At 33.3% G+C, this 20,628-nt stretch overlaps 1 protein-coding gene across 1 annotated transcript; it reads right to left on the minus strand.

The window, feature by feature from the left end:
- Positions 1–593: 593 nt before the first annotated feature.
- On the minus strand, positions 594–19,741 carry LOC114712751 (uncharacterized). Its single transcript, XM_028897293.1, has 16 exons — positions 19,397–19,741; positions 17,500–17,724; positions 11,895–12,041; positions 8,928–11,798; positions 6,592–7,206; positions 5,829–6,510; positions 5,646–5,725; positions 4,858–4,932; positions 4,641–4,754; positions 4,091–4,168; positions 3,905–4,000; positions 2,703–2,837; positions 2,029–2,163; positions 1,837–1,938; positions 1,658–1,744; positions 594–1,337 (listed from the first exon to the last, which is right to left on the minus strand). The coding sequence occupies exons 1-16, from the start codon at positions 19,739–19,741 to the stop codon at positions 594–596; spliced, it is 6,531 nt and encodes a 2,176-aa protein (XP_028753126.1).
- Between the last annotated feature and the right edge of the window lie 887 nt (positions 19,742–20,628).

Here is a 20,628-nt window from a genome sequence, read left to right on the forward strand (position 1 = left end):
GGACTCGCTTCATCTAAACAAGTGGTTACATTAAAGATTCAGATTTCATATGGACGTAGCAGCTAAATTGTGTGTCTTTTTGCTCTCATCTATTTTGCCCTCAATAATTAGACTTTGCTTTGAGCTGGATACAGTCAGTGTTGCTCCCCAAAAAAATAGAATATAAATAGTATTTCAAAATTTGAAAATGATATTTTATTATGTATTTTAGCCTAGCCTGGCCATACAATTTTAATTTTGAATAAAATTAATTTAAATATAAATAAAAATGTCAGAATGAATATTTTTACTTAAAAAGTACAGATACATTAAAATTTGAAATTGGAAAAACTTATTGACTGTCAATATATTTAAGGGAAAATAGATGTGGAGGTCCTCATTGAAGATAAGCTCATATATTTTTCTTTTCGTGAAAACAGAGCAAGAATGAATTGAAGGAAGAAGCCAAAGTTTCTCAACCCAGAAACAAAGGACGCATGTTCGAAGAGCTCGGAGCTCACAAATACACCCATAAGAGCCCAACTTCCACAATGAACTTTTTTTTCCCCCCCAAATAATTTTTTTTAGGAATTTTAAATGACACTCTCAAATAGTCAAAGCTTCTGATTAAGATGGACTCCTAACAGCAACGAGGTTTTTTTCAAATTGGCTACACAAGAAGACCACTTAGAATCCACATTCTCCAGCTGAGACATCTCTTTTTTCACTGCTTCCGACTCCTTTATGAATTCAATGGTGTCAGAAACACTCTCCTTCTTTTGCTTTTCAAGAGACAACAATTTGTTGTCACACTCATGGATTTCATTTTCTTTGCTATCTAGTTCAGTCTGCAACTTAAAGATTTGCTCCTTCAACTCGGCTGCCTTTTTTTGAGTCTCAATCATAGAATTCCGAGTCTTTTGAATTTCAGATAAAAGAGTCATGCCTGCTCTTTTTCTTTGCAAACGTTGTTCAGACATCAGCTTCTGTTTTTGTTCAAGCTTGAAGGAAGATAGAACAGTTTGGATTTCTTGTTGTAAAGAGTGTATTATAGCTTTAAGGCCATCATCAGAACAATGAGAGGACAAGGTGTTGAGAGCGTTTTCAAGGAAAAGTTTGCTTTCTTCAGAGCTAGCTATTTCATTCAGACCCAACTTCATTGAGGCCTCTAAGTCAGCAAGAGCCTTCGTTACCTCGCTATCATCTTCATGATGGGTAATTTTAGATGCATAAGGCATGTGAACTTCCATCTCAGCACCTTCCTCCATTATTTGCAATAATATCATTAGATCATCATCCTCAAGCTGTTTAGATACATGAGGCATGCAAGTCTCTGCTTGAATAACCTTATTTTCATCCTGAAGTGGATAAGAATGGACAGATATTATTCTTGCTAATAGAATACAATAAGAAAATATGATTTTTTTTTTCCAAAAAGAAGTGAAATAAACTACAAACATACTTGTGCACAGAGTCAGTAATGTAAATATCTAAATGGTCTGATTTTGAGCTCTCTGCTTTTGTTTCAGCACTTGAAGATGCTATTTGAGGCTTCATGGATGTAGGGATTGAAGGGATCCAAAACCAGAAAAATCAAAAAATTAATTTCAACCAAAGATAGTAAAGTACCAATAGTGCAACAATCAAACAAGGGTAAATGAAAAGAGTTGTTATTTACCAGTGGAGAGGTCGTTTCAGTAGTAGTAATTGATCGAGTTGACATTGCAACTTTATTTGATGTTTCTCCAACACTTGCTTCAGTATTCTGCACAGCATCAAATGACATCAGTTTCTTGTATTCGTGACACTAAAGCATTATAATACATATATATAGTCTTTTGTAGGTTGTTATTTAACCTTTTGTGAATCAGCAAGAAGCATATCAGGTTCTGTGTTTGGCAGTTCTTGTTGATCAAGTGTGATTCTCTTGCCCTCGCCCTCAATGTGATCCATATTGTCCTAAATGAACATAAATATGCAAAAAGCACCATAATATTATATCATTTAACATAATAATTCATCTTATATCAAGAAAGACTATATTCTTACATGTGGATGCTCATTTTCTGAAGGACCAACCAATGTTGTTGGTGATGGCTTGCTTGATTCTGGACTCATGATTTGATTTGTTCTGAGAGCTTCATCTGATTTAGAACCTTCTTGACAGGTTGACTTCAATGTTTCCTTTATAATTTGTTGCATAGCAGAAATTAAAGAAGTCATTTAGCTTGCTGTGAGTTCTCGCGCCATCTCTTCATCAACAATATTCTTGTCTAGGTAATTAAATTTTACAATATATAAAAACATGTGACGATGTTTGTTGGTGATTTGCTGAATATCTGTGTTGTTGTTGCTGGTATATCAGAAATAGGATCTTGTTTAACAATTTCATTTGCTGTTGCTTTGGTAGTCCATGAACTCACAATATGTTAATGGAGAGAAGTACAATTTGATGTTTGTGCAAGTCTACTCATTTTAGGAAATTTTAAAGTATGATGAACTTATAATGCATGTGTTTTGAAGCTGTTAAAGTCTAACATTAATCACTCAAAATAATGCAATAAAGTGTAGACTTACTTCAGAAGATGCTATATTGGAAGAAAGTTCAAATGGTTTTGATTGTGGATCCTTGAAATGCAACTGAAAACATGTATCTATGAATGTTCAGAAGGACGCATATATTTAATTCATTTGTTTCGTATTGTAAAATATGATAATCTTACTTGTGGAGATTCAATTTGTGAAGGAGCAGAAAATGGTGCAGGTTTGTTGGTTTGTTCTGTATCCTTCACTTCATCAGCTTTCGTAGCTTCCTCTGATTTTGGACTTTCTTCACTTGCCTCAGTTATTTCCTTCATCTGTAACATTATAGGAGACCGCAAAGAAATTAAAATGTTCTGGACTTAATCTAATGATCTTGTACCAAAATTTGGAAGCAATGAAGAAGGTAATAAGTAAGAGAGAAATATATTTGTTGTTGTCTTTTGCATATCTGAATCAGAGTTGAGCGTGCTTCTGATATGCTATGCATGCTAAATATAATTATCGCTACAGAGTAAGAGGACTCTTGTCATCCAAACAAATAGTTAAAGGCCACTACCCCTTGTGGCTGACCAAAAATAAGAAAATAAATAGTATTTCGAAACTTTGTACAATAAAGAAAAATAAATACAATTTTGAAGTAATGGTTGGTGAAGTGAAATTATTGATTATCAATAATAACTTTAATATTTTCTAAGAAAATTGAAAACTTTTTATTGCTATTCTAAATCAAGTTAATTTGAATCCTAGAGTGGTTTTTAAAATACTCGTGAATTAATCTTCCGGAGTGTTAGCTTGAAAATGATATTTTATGTGTTTCAGCCGGGCCATGTAAATTTAATTTTTAATAAACTTAATTTAAATATAAATAATAATGTGAGAAAAATATATTTAATTAAAAAGTAAACATATATACATTAAAATTTGGAAGACTTATTGACCGTCAATAGATTTATTTTAAACTATTATTATGACATAAAGGATAACTAAAATAATTTATTTATTTATTTAAAGTAGTTCATCTTGTGAGAATAAGTAGGAGAAGCAATGATAACTATCAACATTGTGAAATAAATATAACGATAATGCAAGGAACAAAGAATACATACATAACAATCCAACTTCCATAAAAAAACTTTTTATTGAATAATTTTTTAGGAAATTTAAATGCCGTCTCAAATAGTAAAAATAGTGCAAAAATCAAACAGAAGTAAATGGGAATAGTAATTATTTACCAATGGAGAGCTTGTTTCAATTTTATTTGCTGTTTCTTTGATACTTGCTTCAATATTCTGCTCCGCATTGCATGCCATCAATTTCTTGTTTGTGTGACAATAAAACATTATAATGCATATATATAGTCTTTTGTAGATTGTTAATTAACCTTTTGTGAATCACGAAGATGTATAATACGTTCTGTTTTTTGTAGTGCATCATGTGTGATTCTCTTGCCCTCACCCAAAATGCGATTCTTATTATCCTAAATGAACACAAATATCAAAAAAGCACCACAAAATTGTATCATTTACCATAACTTCAATCTATATATCGGGAAAGACTATGTTCTTACATGTGGACTCATGATTTCATTTGTTCTGGGAGCTTCATCTGGTTTAAAGCCATCCTGAGAGGTTGACTTCAATGTTTCCTTTATAATTTGTTGCATAGTACAAAGAAGTAATTTAGCTTGCTGTGAGTTCTAGCACCATCTCTTCATCGACAATATTCTTTACTAGCTAACTAAATTTTACAATGTATAAAAACAAGTGAAGGTGTTTGTTGGGCATTTTCGCTTAAAATATCATATCTGAATTGCTGGATGGTGTTGTTGTCGCTGGTGTATCAGAAAGAAGAGCCTGTTCAACAGTTTCATTTTTTACTGCTTGGGTACTCCATCAACTTACAATAAGTTAATAAAATGTGGAACTGTTTGACGTTTAAGTAAAACTATTTTATGTTAGAAAAGTGTGAAGTATGATGAATTTATAATGCGCGTGTTGTCTAGCAGTAGTCTAACACCGATCACTCAAATTAAGGCCATAAAGTATAAACTTACTTGAGAAGACGATTTGTTGGAGGAAAATCAAATGGTTTCGTATTTTAAAATATGATAATCTTACTTGTGGAGGAGCAGGTTTGTTGCTGGTTTGTTCTGAATCCTTCACTTCATTAGCTTCTGCAGCCTCCTCTGGTTTTGGACGCTCTTCAACACTTCCCTCTGTTATTTCCTCAATCTGTAACATATAGGAATTTGTTAATATTGCGCCAAAAATTTATGAGCAATAAGAAAGGCAATAAGTAAGAGAAGAATGTATTTGGTGGCTATAGTATACATACATTTGACGAACCATTGTTTTGTTGTGCTGCTGGTCGATCTCCCTTTATAGCCTTCTCTGCTACTTCTCTTGTCCTCTGGAACATATCCGTAAACATGGTTAGATGGTCCATGAGATGAGACATTTTTCAAAAGGGTAAAAAGGTGAAAATTTAGCCCTATTTCCGGTGATTTTACCAATAATTTTTTTTGCACCATTAAAAAAATCGAGGTGCCGGATACACTTAAAAATAAGATCAAAAGCAAAATTACATCTTTACTCTTTTTAAAAATATTTCTATAAAAATGACCTCAGGGTTCAATTAATTAAATTAATCACAGAGATCCAGGTGCTAAAAAAGATTTACCAATTTGACTTAAAAATGATCCAATTCAACTTGTAAAAATAAAAGTTTGATTTGTAAACACAAACGGTTAAATTTAATTTGTAAATATACAAATTTGATATGTAAAATATGAATTTTTTGGGACATTTATATATTTAATTTTCTTGATGAGACTTATAAGTAATTTTTTCCATGGGTTAAATGAAATGACAAGTTGTTTATTCAATTTTTTTTAATATAACTGATAAAAAATATGAAAACAATTTGTCCCGGACAATGCACGGTGAATTTGAAAAGATAATAAAACATTGAAACTAAAAATAAAAATGGTGTAATGATAGGCCATGGGTTCAAGAAGAAGGGGCCCATTAAGTTTATTTAAGTTTGGTGTATGGATCGTTCATTGTCCTGTCTCCTCGTGCTTTCTCTTTCCTTGGATTGACCCATTTTATTTTGGTACTTACATTAAGAAGCTGTTCAAAAAGATCATCGTCATCCATGTTGCCCTTCTTACTCTCAGATTCCTCTAACCACTTCAAATAGCCTAACCAAACAAAACAGTTCCAAATATATATTATAATGAGAAAAGCCATAGCAATTATATAGCAATCGTAAATATATGATTAAATAATCTTTTGGATACTTACCACCAATGAAGTCAGCATTATCAGTTGAAGTTAAAGAGAGCTTGGGACAATCTTCTACTTGACGGAATATCACGGTCTGGAAATCAATTGCAGGGCAGATGGTATGAAGTTTTGGTAGATCGCGAAGATCTATCACAAATAGCTTTGGGAACACAGCCTTGATGTGCAACTCTTGTGTTGCGCCCTGCTTCCCTCCAAATACTTGCTCCATCTCTGGGGTATCTGATATAAACAGCAACGAGAGCTGTGGAAAGCTGCCACGTGTGGAGATAGAGAATAGGCATTTCAGCCTCTTACAGTCTTCCACCATAATCCTATGGAGATTTGGGAAACAACATTCTTCATCATCATCATCCACAATGAAGCGCTCTAGCTGTTCACAATTTGATACCTCTAGATGTCTCAAACATGGCAAGCTTCTTGAGATAGACGCCGGCAAGACAAATTTCAGTTGATCGCATCCATATATTATTAGCTTAAAAAGATTTTGAAAGCTTAGTTGAAGATTTTTTGGTCCCACACATATGTTTCTTAACCCATCCAAGTCTTCCAAATTGAGGGTTTTCAAGCTTGAATTCACTGGATTTGGAATCTGAAGTCTTTCAAGATCGTAAATCGTTTCCACGATGTCCAAGGATGCCAAAGAAAGATGTTTCAAATTGCACAAGCGCACCCCGATTACCTGTATCGTATCATGTTATTATCAAAGAACAAAGCAATACATCAATAATCATAAACTAATGGTTGAAAAATAATTAATTACCTTTTTTCTCGAGACTTGTTCTTGTCCTTCATGCCCCTCCACTGATACATCTATAAAAGAGTTTATAGGAAGTTGCGGACATTCACCCAAATCGACAGCTTCTAGAGATGATGCTTCCACATAATATTTTTCAGGGCACATACTCACCATATTTGGTACTCTTTTAAGGCTTAGTTTCTTGAGAGCTGGGAGATGAATCTCACAATTCTGATTCTGTTGACGTGACTTATCATCACCACAAGATTTTCCAAACACATATTCCAACTCTCTAGCCCCCTGGATATCCACATATTCCAAGTGCACAAGCTTTGTACAACATGAAGCTGGAAATAGAGATTCCAACTTGTCACATGAATCTATTTCAATGGTGCGTAAGTTGGGAAAGAAAATTGGACCATTCATATGATCATGACCATCTACCTCCTCCATTACTATATGCTCCAGTTCATCACACCTCCAGACTGTCAATTTTTCTAGCAGTGACATTGATGAGGCAACGGATACAGAAAATAGTAACCTTAAGTTTGAAATGCCTCCAATATTCACCTCTCTCAAATAGCACGGGTATAACGGTGGTGTAAAAATTCCATGAGCTCTATTGCCAACATATTTATTCTGCATTCCAAACAAATATATCAATTCATCTTTAGCAAATTACAAATGTGTATATTAAATTGCAGCTTTTTTGTTTGTCTCCTAAGAGTCGTAGCACCATAAGAGAACGGATGTGAAAGTGAGAGCGGATAGACATTTTATTTCAATTTTTCAAAATAAATAAGTATAATCAAAGATTTTTTTTTTCCACATCTCATCTAACTTAATCTTCACTACGTCTCAGCCACTATATTAGAAAATTATTATGAATTTAAATTTCCAACCTCCTTTTTCTTTCTTGCCAACAATTTCCAACCTTCTAAATTCTTCTCAATCAATTAATTAATAAACAATGAAGCAACATTTAAAAATGGTTAATTGTTCAAAATTTCATTGTTATTGTAATGTGAGAAAAAATAATTTATGGATGCCCTGTACCCTGTAGCACATATGTGGAGAAATTTTTATTCGCAAACAAAATAAATTATCCATTTAATAGATATGAACCATGAGGTTATAGAATAAAGTTGTATAAATTGAAGTATGATTAAAAAAACAGAGACAGATGCCACAGCAATATATATTTCATATAAATTATTCTACAAAACATATTTGGAATATATAAGTTTTCTGTAATGCTGGATTTTCACACAAACACCATCTTTCTTCATCTTCAGTTGATCCCAATAAAAGAAAAATCTTAATTACAATATCTCTGGCCCAAGTTTCAACAGTAAAAGGGGAAAAAAAAAGGGACGTGATACCCTCAACAAATGAAACTAAACCTGCCAAAATATTCTTTCCTCATGAAAAGAAAATCAAGAAAACCCTTTTTATATTATAGATCTATTTGTCAGTTAACAAAACCAAAACTTGTGGCACAAAAACCACGAAATTGGCTTCTGTCCTTTACCCTTACTCTGTTTTTCCTCTTTTTCCCATTCTCATCACCATTGATTATGATTTTAACCATTTAGATTTAATGTTTCATAAAATTATTATCATAATTGTGTATGAAAATATGTAGTTCATAATTGTAAACTGTTATTAAAACATTTTATTTTTTCACTTAAGTTGTTAACTGTTTATATCAAATTTTAACAAAATGTTCAAATCAAATTTTAATGGTTTAAATTTATTTATATATTTTCATATAAAATTTTATGAACATATAGAAATGAATTTAAGTGGGTTTTGCTGGTGGTGTGTCGAAAGTGGCTCTTTTGCAATACCTAAAAATTTTAGTGATATTGTTGACTAGGATTTGTTTGAAAGAGAACTCTATATATTTAGTCTAAAGTATAAAATGGGATTTCCGGAAAGAAGACAATGACCCCTCATTTCATCAGTGAGAAGTATTTGATAAATTTTTATATATAAAAGTACTAATACCCTGTAAAATTTGTACGTACAAAGTACCAATAAAATTTTCAATGGAGGAATTTTCCTAATTTTTCTTTTAAATCAAGTGAAAAGATAAGAATTTAGGGAGGTTAATTTTAAATACAAAAAAAATGCTATATAAAGGCTCTCTGTAAATGACTTAAATGTTAGGTCTTTTTAAAAATATTTTACGCTAAACATTATAACCAATTTGATCAACACAATTTTTGAAAGTATAATGGGTGATTGCTTATTCTAATTTTTTTTTCCCCCAAATGAACACTGCTCAATTAATTCTCATTGCAAAGAAACATATGTAGCATCAATAAAAACTGCAAGGGAGGAACATATGTATGTACCTGTGAAGTAGTATGGTTCAGCTGAGTTGTGGAAATACATGACTCATCATTGTTTGCAGTTTCTGATTTTGGCAGAAAACAACATAAAGGACCCCAAGAAACATTGCTACTTGGACTCTTGTCTTTGTGCTTTGACCCCTCACTCGTATTTGCTACGGATTTTTCTGGGAGATAACATTCTTGATATATGTTGACAAATGATGGAACTTCTTCAATAGACATTACTTTCAAACTAGGGAGTGCGTTTTCTTTTTGCATTTGATGCAAACCTCCCTCTTTTGAATATTGCCCAAACATATATTTCAGCTTCTCACATTGAGAAATCTCCACACCTTCCAATAGAGGAAGATCTTCGCAAAAACAAGTTGGCAAAATGAATTCCAATTCGTCACAACTATCAACATTGAGTAGTTTCAATTTTGGGAACATTGAGTCATGACTCCTTATTGGATTAGGTTCCTTATCATCCACTTCTTTTGCTGTTGACGATCCCTCATCGCTTATTATGTATTTCAGCTTAGAACATACAGCTATCTTCAACGTCTCTAGATTCTCTAGACTTTGAGCAGTGGATGGATGAAAAAAACAAGTCATTGAACAATGCTTTATTTCTATGAACTTAAGGTTACCCAAATCTAGCTTCCCTTTAAATAATGTGCCTTCCAACTTCTCACATCCAATTAGCTCCAGCTTCTCCAGTTGCTTGAGAAAACTGTCAGGATACTGACCACAACATATTTCTGTCACATCCACTCCATCAAGTTGCAGTTCAATTAACTTGGAGAAGATGGTCACTCCTGATTTAAGTTGAAGATTCTTTGTATAGATCAAACACTTCATCTTAGACCATCTCTTCAAAGAAAGCTTGATTAAGTCTTTCATGGCTCCATCATCTTCAATTGAAACAATATCAGGAATAAGATTGCTCCAGCCTGTTTTATCATCTTCTCTTAGATCCAGAATCTCTGCTCTTGCCGTCAAAGATTTAATAACTTCATTGGAGAACATTGTTTGCAACCTGGCTGGCTTGAAACATTTTTTTATTGAAGCATCCAGCTGAGAAGAATCAAACGCAGAGAAGTAGCTGCCATCTATATGGAATGTTTGATAATTAGGACGATCTGTAATTTGAGGAACCTCTGCAACAATAGGGATACGATCCTTATTTGAAACATAATACAATTCTTCCAAGTGCAAGCATCTTGCAATCACTTCAAATGGATTGTTCTTTTTGAGCAAACAACGTATCAAGCTTAGAAATCTCAACTTATCTAGCTTACTAATTCCATATGGCAATTCAATAATTGAACAATTAGTCAATTCCAGAGACTCAAGCTTTTCTAAGTTTCTCATCAACACTGATATGTCATCCAACTCCAAATTTGTGAGAGATAGTGTTCGGATATGCTTTAGCGATTGAATTGATTTTGGTAACGATTGAGCTGAAGTTCTACCAAACTCAATTTTTGAATTCAAAAGTAGAACTCTAAGACTCTTCATCCCTCCAAAGACTGTATTTGGAACTTCCAAAGAACCATTGGCATTGATCCATATAAAGAGAACCTCGACTTTGCTATCATCAGAACAATTGGGAAAGCTGCTTATGATCCAAGATGAGTACATCACATTCTCCTTCAATTTTGTCTTAGAATCCATGATCACTTGAATTTTTTCATTTTCTATCTTTTCCAAGGCCATTTCACGGATGACATCATGCATCCTTACATATACTTCACCAACCTTTAACAATAAAGAAGAATTTATGAGTGCATTTTCAATCTCATTAGCATAACTTCTTGCTACGTAGTATTGGTCGCCTTCTTCAAAAAGCCCTAAACCTATAGCAATTCTGCTTAAAAGCTCTAGGGGTATTTCATAAGCTTTTGGGAAGATAGAACACAACAGGAAGAGAATTTTGGCTTCTTTACCTTTTAGATGATCATAGCTAAGTTTCAAAGAATTATAAATCTTTCTTTTATCCTCATCAACAATACCATGCCTTGAAGGCATGGGGTTTTTCAATGCAGTCAAAGCTGACTGCCATTCTTGTAGAGACAAGCTTTTTAAGGCCTTTGCCACTGCTACAATCATAATGGGCAATCCTCCACACTCATTCACAATATCTTGTGCCAACTTTTTCAAATCACCAGGACAATCATTTCCCCTTGCAGTAGTATGAGATAAGAAAAGATTCAATGCATCATCTATAGGCAAGACATCTAATTGAATTGTCTTTTGGCATCCCATTTTGTTGCAAACAGTCAAAGAACGTGTAGTTAGCAGAACACAACAATAACCCTTGATATGAAAGCCAGGTTGAATCCCCATGTTCTTAAGATCGAGTTCTTCCCATACGTCATCAAGTATTATGAGCACCTTTCCAACATGAGCAATCCTGGTCCATATTTGTTGCGCAAGACTCATTGGCATCTCTTCCTCTAATTGCAACTCTAATTTCTTTGCAATATCATCTCGAATCCTTTTTTCATCCACAGGGGTAGACACATTAGTGAAGATGACTTTATCAAAGAGTTTTGATTTTTCGACTTGTTTCCCAACTTCTATTGCCATTGTGGACTTCCCTGTTCCTCCTAGTCCTTGCAATCCTATCATGCAGTTATTCTCATATTCTAATTTCTTTCTGAGTTCCTCAAACTGTTCTTTTCTACTCTCAAAGGGCATGAACTCTTGTGAATGGAATTCCATGCCTGGCACTCTAGCAGCACGTGCTACTTGTTTAGGAAATTCTTTAAATTCAGTGATCATTTTTGGTATCCGCTCTTTCATCAAGTTTTCCAACTCCTTGGCTTGTGCAATTTGTGAGCAGCAATTTGTACACAAGCCAAAGCATTTGGCTGGTTTAGTGTCTTGCTGTAAAAGTTCATTGGCACTTTTAAGCTAGTGTTCAACTATAGGGTCAACCTGAGTCTTATTTCTTTTCTTGGCTTCGTCTATCCTTAGCTCTACACTTTTCACTATAGCTAACAACTCTTCTTGCTCCCTTTTGAAGTCTTGAACAAAACTCTTGTGTTTACGTTGATACTGAAGTTCCTCCCATGTTTTACGTAGCAAGTCTGGGATGATTGTTGTTGCAACACCGGTACAGATATCCATCTACCATGCATATGGGATTACAGTTACAAAATCAACTAGATCCTATGATCTAAAATCATAATATACTAATCAAAGCCATATTATTCAATAGGAGGGTGAGATCATAGAAAGAATATGACATCTTTCTCTTCTTCACCCAACTAAGTGTGCATCTATCTATATAATATCTTAAGAAAGGATGCATATTCATCCTCAAATCTATAGCAATTAATGATCATGATGAGCCGAAACATATCAAATAGCAATTTATGTGTAAGAACCTCGGCAACTACCACGATTTAAATCTATGAAGCATGACTTAGTTATATTAAAATTTCATGAGTAACTAATTATTGGATTTCTTCACAAGTCAAGATCATGAGCAATAACAATGATCATGAGCAAACTCATGTTGATAGCAATTTATATATAAGTCAAGAGAGTCACCATAGTATATAAAGTCAAACAAAAAAGGTTTACTTCAATTTATAGATAAAATAAGCTACGAAATTATCTATGGATCGATAAATTAAAATTATGAACATCCATACTAACTTGGATGCAAGCAAATGAAGTATGCCAATATCAGCTTCGCTTAATTTAACGAGCCAAGATCTGCGAAATAAAAATGAGAAAGTCTAAGATATTAGCTATATGAATATATAAGAGATGGAAGCATAAATAAGATAAGAAACTATTCTCTCTCCTGCGCAAAAATGCAACAGAGGGTATGAGCCTATTATTACATGTGCCAGCAAGGGACCCAGAAATTTTAGATTGTGGGAACACATTAAAATTAAACATTATTTTTGGTATTCAAATTTTGAGTTTGTTATATGTTCAAATATATTAAATTTATCTAAAAATAAGAATAGGGTGAATGAATTTTTTTTAAAGCAAAATAGGGTGAGTGAATTAAAAACAAAATTAGATACGTGAATCATGTTTTATTTAATTAGCAACAGGATTGGTTGTTGCGCTGCAAGAGGCTCAACAGGGAAGGAAGTAAAAAGCAAATGACACTGTTTTTTTTTAAAAAAGTCACTATATCAAAAAGTAAAAGGTTAATATACATCCAGCACCCTGAAATTTTTTTTTTAGGTATATTCAGCACCCTAAAATATTTTTGTGATGCATCTAATACTCTTAAGTATTTTTTAAGGGCATATAGCCGTCCAACACCCTGAAATTTTTTTTTTTGCCTTAATACTTTAGGTTGTTAGATGAAAAAAAATACTTTTATATCCTGGACACACTCAAGGTGCTATATATATCACAAAATATTTTAATACTTTCAGATGCTAGATGTAACTTAACCCAAAAGTAAAAAGCCTATTTATCTATTTAATTAATAGAGTAAAGTTATAATGAACTAACAAGTCTTGTTTCCTCCCAAACCTCTCAAGAGTCAAGAGAGTTAAAACTTAATAAATGATTGACGCACTGAAAATTATATTGTTAAATACAAAGTATTAACAACCACACTTACTAAACACCATTCAAGACATAATTCTTTAAGTGTTAAATAATCGTGCATAATGCATAATTATGGTACACTAAAAAATACACCCTTCTGTATATTTATGATAATTTAATTAAGAATAACCCAAAATATTTAAATGGAAAATGTATTGTTTGATGAAAAATAAAATTTATTACTGTTAATTAAAAAGTTACCTATAGAGAGTTATACACAATTTTATCTAACAACATATACACTCAGGCATATAAATTTTTATCGCATTTGGAAAAAAAAAACTATATTCAGAGAGAGCACTACTCAGATATGAAAAGATAAAGCGATGCCAAGAACACGAGATGAAAAAGAAAAGGGAAGGAAAGAGAAAATAAAGAAGAACATTATGTGAAATATGTGTTACAAAGAACATTATGTAAAATATGACTTTAGTTTTTATCAATGGTCTAATAATGTTTAGTAAAAATCATAATTAAAAAAAATCTAATATTAAACTCACACGTGAAATTTTTTTTTTATTATTTAACTTTTTTAAAAAATTCAATAAACCTACGCATGTTTTTCTCTCCTTTTTTAATTATTTTATTTTACTTTGTATTTTCCTCCTTTTCTCTTTACATTTCCACAAATTTTTATCTTAGGCAATTAAAATTCATAGCGACATAAATTGGGAATTTTTTCCTGTAGGATCCCAAACCATATCAATGGCAATATATTATGCATTATATTAATAATTGATCGACCATCAGGGTCATTTTTTAATTTACAGAATAGGCTATGAAAATCTGCAATACTAACTTGGATGCAAGCAAACGCACTAAGGCTGTGAGAATCTTCAATTTTCAGACTTGATCAATAAAAATGAGAGAGTTTTAAGAGATTAACAATATAATCATGTAAAACATCAAAGTACAAATAAGATAAAAACTATATATATATTCACACAAATTTCGATGCTCTCTTAAATTTAAATACTACTCATCTTCCATAAGCTGAAAAGACATTGTTATTAATTTAAATACTTTAATGGACTAAAATATACAACAAAAACGTCAAATGCAAATACACATACTAACAAAATTTCAAAAGTATCATGGAATACAAAAATTACCTCTCCTCCAGAGACTTCTGTGCCTTTCCGTAACAATGCCTAGGATATGAAAGCCTCCTGTTTTTTTTCAACCTTGTTTTTCTTAATTTTTGGATTTTTTTGTGTTTAAGAATAACGAAACCAACAATGAATAACGGAGAGAAGAATCAATGGAAGATTTCAAAGACACAGAAAAAGGGGCACGAAAAGTATTAAATACAAGCAGAAATTGAAATATTTGGGTAGAATATTTGATAACAGAAGGCTTTTTTTTTTGGGAATGAGGTGAAGAACAACTATAGAACAATGACAGAGATGAGAATAAATGAAGAAATCAACTACAAGGAAATCAGTGTTGCAAAAGAAGAAGGCTTTTTTTTTTCGGTTTTTGGAAAAATATAGGAGAAAAAGAACAACCTTTAATGGACTGAAAAATCAAAAAGAAGGATCCAAAGGGAGTGTGGAAACTGATTTGCAGAAGCAGAAGCTGTAATGATTGAACGAGAGAATTGGCAAAGAAATTGCAATGATTGAATGTGAGAATTGACAAACCCTGAACTTCAAATTGTGACGTAGAACTCTTACAACTTTAGAATGTATATTTTTATACCCCCACGGTCAATAATATAAGCTGTTAGTTAGAAGAAAATTGTGATCCAAAACGTGAGATGTTGTCAAGATAATTAATGTGATTTTTTCACTTTCACCCCCATTAAATATAAGAGAGAAAGAGGAGAGAGATGAGAGGTAATAAAAGTGTAATATTAAAGGCCATTTTGTCATTTTTAGGGGTAAAATAGTAAAACTTTATTTTTTGAGAACCCATTTAATGATTAAACTTTTATTTTTTGGTATGTGAGAGAAGCTAACTTATTATATTATGGACCGGAGGAATAATGAACAATAGAATCTGGTAACTTGGTTTATGGATTAGAGGCTTGACTTTTGAAACATTGAAGTAAGGTATTATTCTTTAAGATATTACTTCATAGATGGTTTAATGGATGCTTCATTTTTTGAAACTTTGAAGGTATTATCTTCTAAGACAACATTTTACTAAATTTGTTGAGAAATACTTTGATGCATTTAGCTTTGCTTTCCCATAATTATGGTACCTTTTACTAACTAGTAAAGTGATTCCCATGCTCTTAAGTAAGAATAAAGTTGAAAAAAATCTTTCACTTCGAGGCAAAGTTAAAGAGTTAGCCTCCTCTCCTCAGTTTTGAAGAGGTATTTAGATGCGAGTGATAAGGACTGGAGGGACTAAATGATTTAATTTTCACGGAGGCTTTACTTTCAGAACACTGAAGCAAGGTATCATATATAGTTGTAGGACACAATTTTACATTTAAAAAAAGGTATTTCTTCATATATAGTTTAATGGATGCTTGGCTTTTGATACGTTAAAGGAAGGCATATTTGATCTTTCCCGAAACCATTTTTATTCACAGGAGCAATGTGAAGAAAACTTATTTTCAAAAGAAAAAAAAAAAACAAAGGGAGTACGGAATAAGTGGTGAATTTGTGGTGTTACAAATTTGGAAAATAGATATTTGGCCTCTTAAATGAGGCCACATAGAAAGATAAAAACGACAACAAATTTGGTTTTATTCTTCACGCTGTAATTGTTAAATTCTATTATCACAGCTCTATTTAATAGTCCTAGTCTGTTTGGTATCAATATAAGAACTTAAAAGTATATTTGATATAAATTGAGACAAAACTCTTTACATATGTTTATTTCGTATTCCGCAAGTCATAATTAGAAAGCTATTTATAAACCATTCCAAATGGGATATTGTACAGCTTGATCACCAACAATGGCGACCTAATGTCAAATTACGATACTGGCCCAGAATGACGTCAAAGAACGACTTGCATGGTTACATTTCCTCAAGACAACAAAGTCGTTTTGTCCATTGCTCATGTACGTGAACCTCAGGTCTGGAAAAGCAGAATTACCCTGCCCCAATTCCCAGAGATAAAACCGCAACATTCAATAATATGGCCCGCCAAAAGGAGCACTAGAACAACACGTTGTTTCAACATTTAATTTAGGTAGTTTCCACTTGTCATAATTTGCTTCTTTACTTCTGCTCTTCCTGATTGACATTACCACAAAAAAAAAAAAATAACAAAAAAACTGTTAGAAGGTTTCTCAGTAGATTCAGAACATCAGGTTGATCATATAAAACAATTAAATATCTAGACCGAATCTTCAGAAAGTTAGAAACGAGAAAAAGGCATATATTGAGAGCTTTTTTGCCCCCTTTGGGCTATCGAAACAAGCATCATCCATGCAAGTTGTCAATCAGGTAATATGATACTCACGCATAGCATCTTTATTCTTCAGGTGCTCTCTCCCTTTTCTAAATTGTTCAAGGTGTTGATGGAACTCTTCTAGCTCCTTCTCCAGCTTCTCAATGAGCAGGCTTGTATGCCCAAGCGACTGCCCATATCTATATTTCTCCAAGGCCTGGGAATTAAGGTTAGTGAAATTATAAAAAAAAGTGTTATTATGAGCTCGAGAAAAAAGGTAAAACAGTAGTGTCAGACACTCGTAAAAAAGAATATTTTCCAGTGTAAGACTATGAGTTGGTTCTGCACTATTTCATATGGCCATCTATTAAGAATATTTTCCAGTGTAAGACTCTGGGTTAGTCCTGCACTATTTCATATTGTCATCTATCATATCAAACCACCAAGCCTAGAATATGATGAGCATTTAATAAATCAAGCGTAATGAAATGCTCCTGATGAATATGAATTTAGATAGCTAAAACGATACAAATCACTCCTTAAAACCATAGTATATAAGGACTCGGAAAAAGATGGCTTGTATGCAAGACATTTAATTTTTATAACAACGAATCATGAAGTATATCATTTCCAGTGCAAGGCTTGCAGACAACCTTAACTGTCCAATGCCTCTTCCAGTGAAGATGCATGTTCAGAACTACCCCGCCAAACACTCCTCGTCTCCCGACTGGAACATAGTTTTTCTTTTTCTCACCAGTACGCTTCAGGTAATGTATCTCTTCCTCTGTCAGAATTTCTGGATCATATGTTTCTGCTGGGGATTTTGGTACCTCAAATTTCCGCAGCTTGCCAGTCAACCAGGCTTCCTTTCGCTTGGCCTGCAGATTTTCAAGTTTAAGAAAAGACACCAAATGATTTAAAAAAAAAAAAATCAAATAAGGGGCAAAGAAAAATGTAGAATTCCAGCCTATCTAAGGCACTTTATATAAACAGTGACACTGCAGATTCTTAAATATATACCCTGTTCTCAATAAGGCAATTGAGAAACTGCGCGATCAAAGCATGCCCGTCTCAGTTTTAGGGGGGAAAAAAGAACTTCGTAAAGACTTTCTTCACATAAAAGATATGTTCAATTTGTAATAAAAATCTTATGACGTTCAATTCCCATGGAACAACGAGTGGATACTTTATTTTGGGCATCTTAAGCAGCGGTAGTGTCAAGCAAGGATTTGAGGAATTCATCTTCATTTTAGCCTTCGAAAGATAGAATCCTGGAAGATTCCTTGCCAAACTGTAGTTTCTTGAATGCACAAACATATCATGAGTGGAAGACAAGGAGCACAGGATTGCCCTTGGGGATGATGAGACAGTAGGAACATTTTCAACTAAATAGCAGAACCAGCACAGGCTACCTCTGCAGAGAGAGAAAATAAACTGATGTATCAGCAGCCGGTTCCTAAAAATTCCACTGATCTCTGAATGAAAAGGAAATCTGAGGAAGAAGGTAATGATGCCAATCTTGAAAGATGCCTTGCAAAACTGTAGTTTCTTGGATGCATACACATATCCTGAGTGTATGTCTCACAGCGTGTGTTGCTTCAAGTCCTTACTTTCATTTTTTTTTTAAATTAAAGGATTTGTATATCTCTCCAACACCTTGGAATTCCAAACATTGATAAATATGTGGAAAAACCCAATGAAGGAAAATAATTGTTAAAAAGTATAGTAACAACTGAACAACATGTATTAACAAGTTTTAGAGTAGAAAATAACAGCACATCAACAGCTCACTTGGACGGCCATTCAGAGCATGGTAGTGATAGAGGCCAGGGGCAATCCTCTTCTTTGTTTTTCTTTTTTTGGATCATTTCAAATCTCTTGTTTTGCTCTCTCTCTCTCTAGTGATCATATTTGACAGAAACAGTAGCGTCATCTAGCTTTAGCCCCCTCACTTCTCAAGGCGTTTTCTTCAACAGGTTGGAGGAAGAACATTAACCAACAAGCGATGAATGATTCCTTCAAATGGCTGAGGAAGAAAAACTTTAGAACTCTTCTTCTGTGGAAACCTTTTGCTCAACATAACTTCTGAACATATTTTTTCTCTCCATGTTTTTCTTCCCCTTAGCTGCTTTGTGTTCATCTTCCCTCCCTCAACTTCAATCATAATGCCTGTGAAGCTTGACCCTTAGAGAATAAATACTAATTTTATTTAATGTGCTAGTGTTAACAACATAATCTGATGTGAGCATTTTAGCTGGACCGACAGAATTGCTTCTATAACATACTTTTTTTATGACATATTTTAGGGGATACAAACTCAACCAACGGTCACTATCAACATAGTGAAAATCACCACAATGATAATGCAGAAAAGCACAAAATACATACATAACTACCCAATATTGGCTACAGTCTAGAGCTTTTTTTAATGTATTCTTGGGTAATTCAAATGACAGTCTCTAACAGTCAAAGCTTTTGCTTAAGGTGAATTCCTAAGAGTAATGAGATTCTTTTCAAATTGGCGGTACAAGAAGACCACTTCGAATTCACATTCTCTAGTTGATGCCTTGCTTTTATTTGGTCATCCACCATGTGAGACCTTTTTTTCTTCATTGCTTCCAACTCTTCTATGAATCCGATGGTATCAGAAACGCTCTTTTTCTTTTGCCGCTGAAGAGACAACAGTTTGATTTCACACTCTTTGATTTCTTTTTCTTTGCTATACACTTCAACCTGCAACTTAGAGATTTGTCCCTTCAACTGTGCTTCCCTTGTTTGAGCCTCAACCGTAAAATTCTGAGTCTTGTAAATTTCAGATAAAAGAGTCATGGCTGCTTCTTTTCGTTGCGAATGTTGTCCGATCACTAGCTTCTCATTTTGTTCTAGCTTGGTCATTATGTCAATCATAGCATAGGCTTGCTTGAAGGAAGATAAAATAGTTTATATTTCTTGTTCCAAAGAATGTATTGCAGCTTTAAGACCATCATGAGAACAATGAGAGGACAATGTGTTGAAAGCACTCTCGAGGCAAAGTCTGTTTTCTTTAGAGCTAGCTATTTCATTCAAACCCATCTTCAATGAGGCTTCCAAGTCAGCAACAGCCTTAGTCGCCTCGCTATCATATTCATGAGCAGTAATCTTGGATGCATAAGGTAAGTTGACTTTGTCGGCACCTTCCTCTATTATTCGGAATAATCTCATTAGATCGTCATCCTCATGTTGTTTAGGCACAAAAGGCATGCAAGTCTCTGATTCAGCGACTTTAATCTCATCCTGAAGTGAATCAGAATAAACAAACATTATTCTTACAAACAGAATCCAATAAGAAAATAAGAATTTTTTTCCTTGAAACTTAGAGGACTCTAAATGAAAGTGGGGTTAGAAATGGTAATCATAAAAAAATATATTATTAATTGTTTCAAAGGAAAAACATTATATCGGAAAAGCAATGCAATAAACTATAGACAGTTGTGTAGATTTAGTAATGTAAATATCTAATAGGTCTGATGATGAATTCTTTGGTTTTGTTTCAGTACTTAAAGTTACTATTTGAGGCTTACTGGGACCAGAGATTAAAGAGATGGAAAACCAAAAAAACAGAAAACTTGACTTCATCAGCTTCTGCAGCTTCCTTTGTTTCTGGGCTTTCCTTATCGCTTGCCTCTGTTATTTCCTTCATCTGTAACATAAAGGAGACCACAAAGGAATTAAAAAGTTCTGGATTTTATTTTTTAATATTGCACCAAAAATTTATAAGCAATAAGAAAGATAATAAGTAAGAA

Source organism: Neltuma alba, unplaced genomic scaffold, assembly GCF_004799145.2.
Source record: "Neltuma alba isolate B1F8T4 unplaced genomic scaffold, ASM479914v2 tig00011396_pilon, whole genome shotgun sequence".
Lineage (NCBI taxonomy): Eukaryota > Viridiplantae > Streptophyta > Magnoliopsida > Fabales > Fabaceae > Neltuma > Neltuma alba.

Bases quoted from the DNA above. Each gene is read 5' to 3' on its own strand.
- LOC114712751 (XM_028897293.1), bottom strand. From the start codon at position 19,741: ATGACCAAGCTAGAACAAAATGAGAAGCTAGTGATCGGACAACATTCG. The intron at 4,755-4,857 runs GTATGTATACTA...TATATGTTACAG, and splicing joins AAAACAATGGTTCGTCAAAT to ATTGAGGAAATAACAGAGGG. The intron at 4,169-4,640 runs GTAAGATTATCA...CAAATTATAAAG, and splicing joins ACAAACCTGCTCCTCCACAA to GAAACATTGAAGTCAACCTC.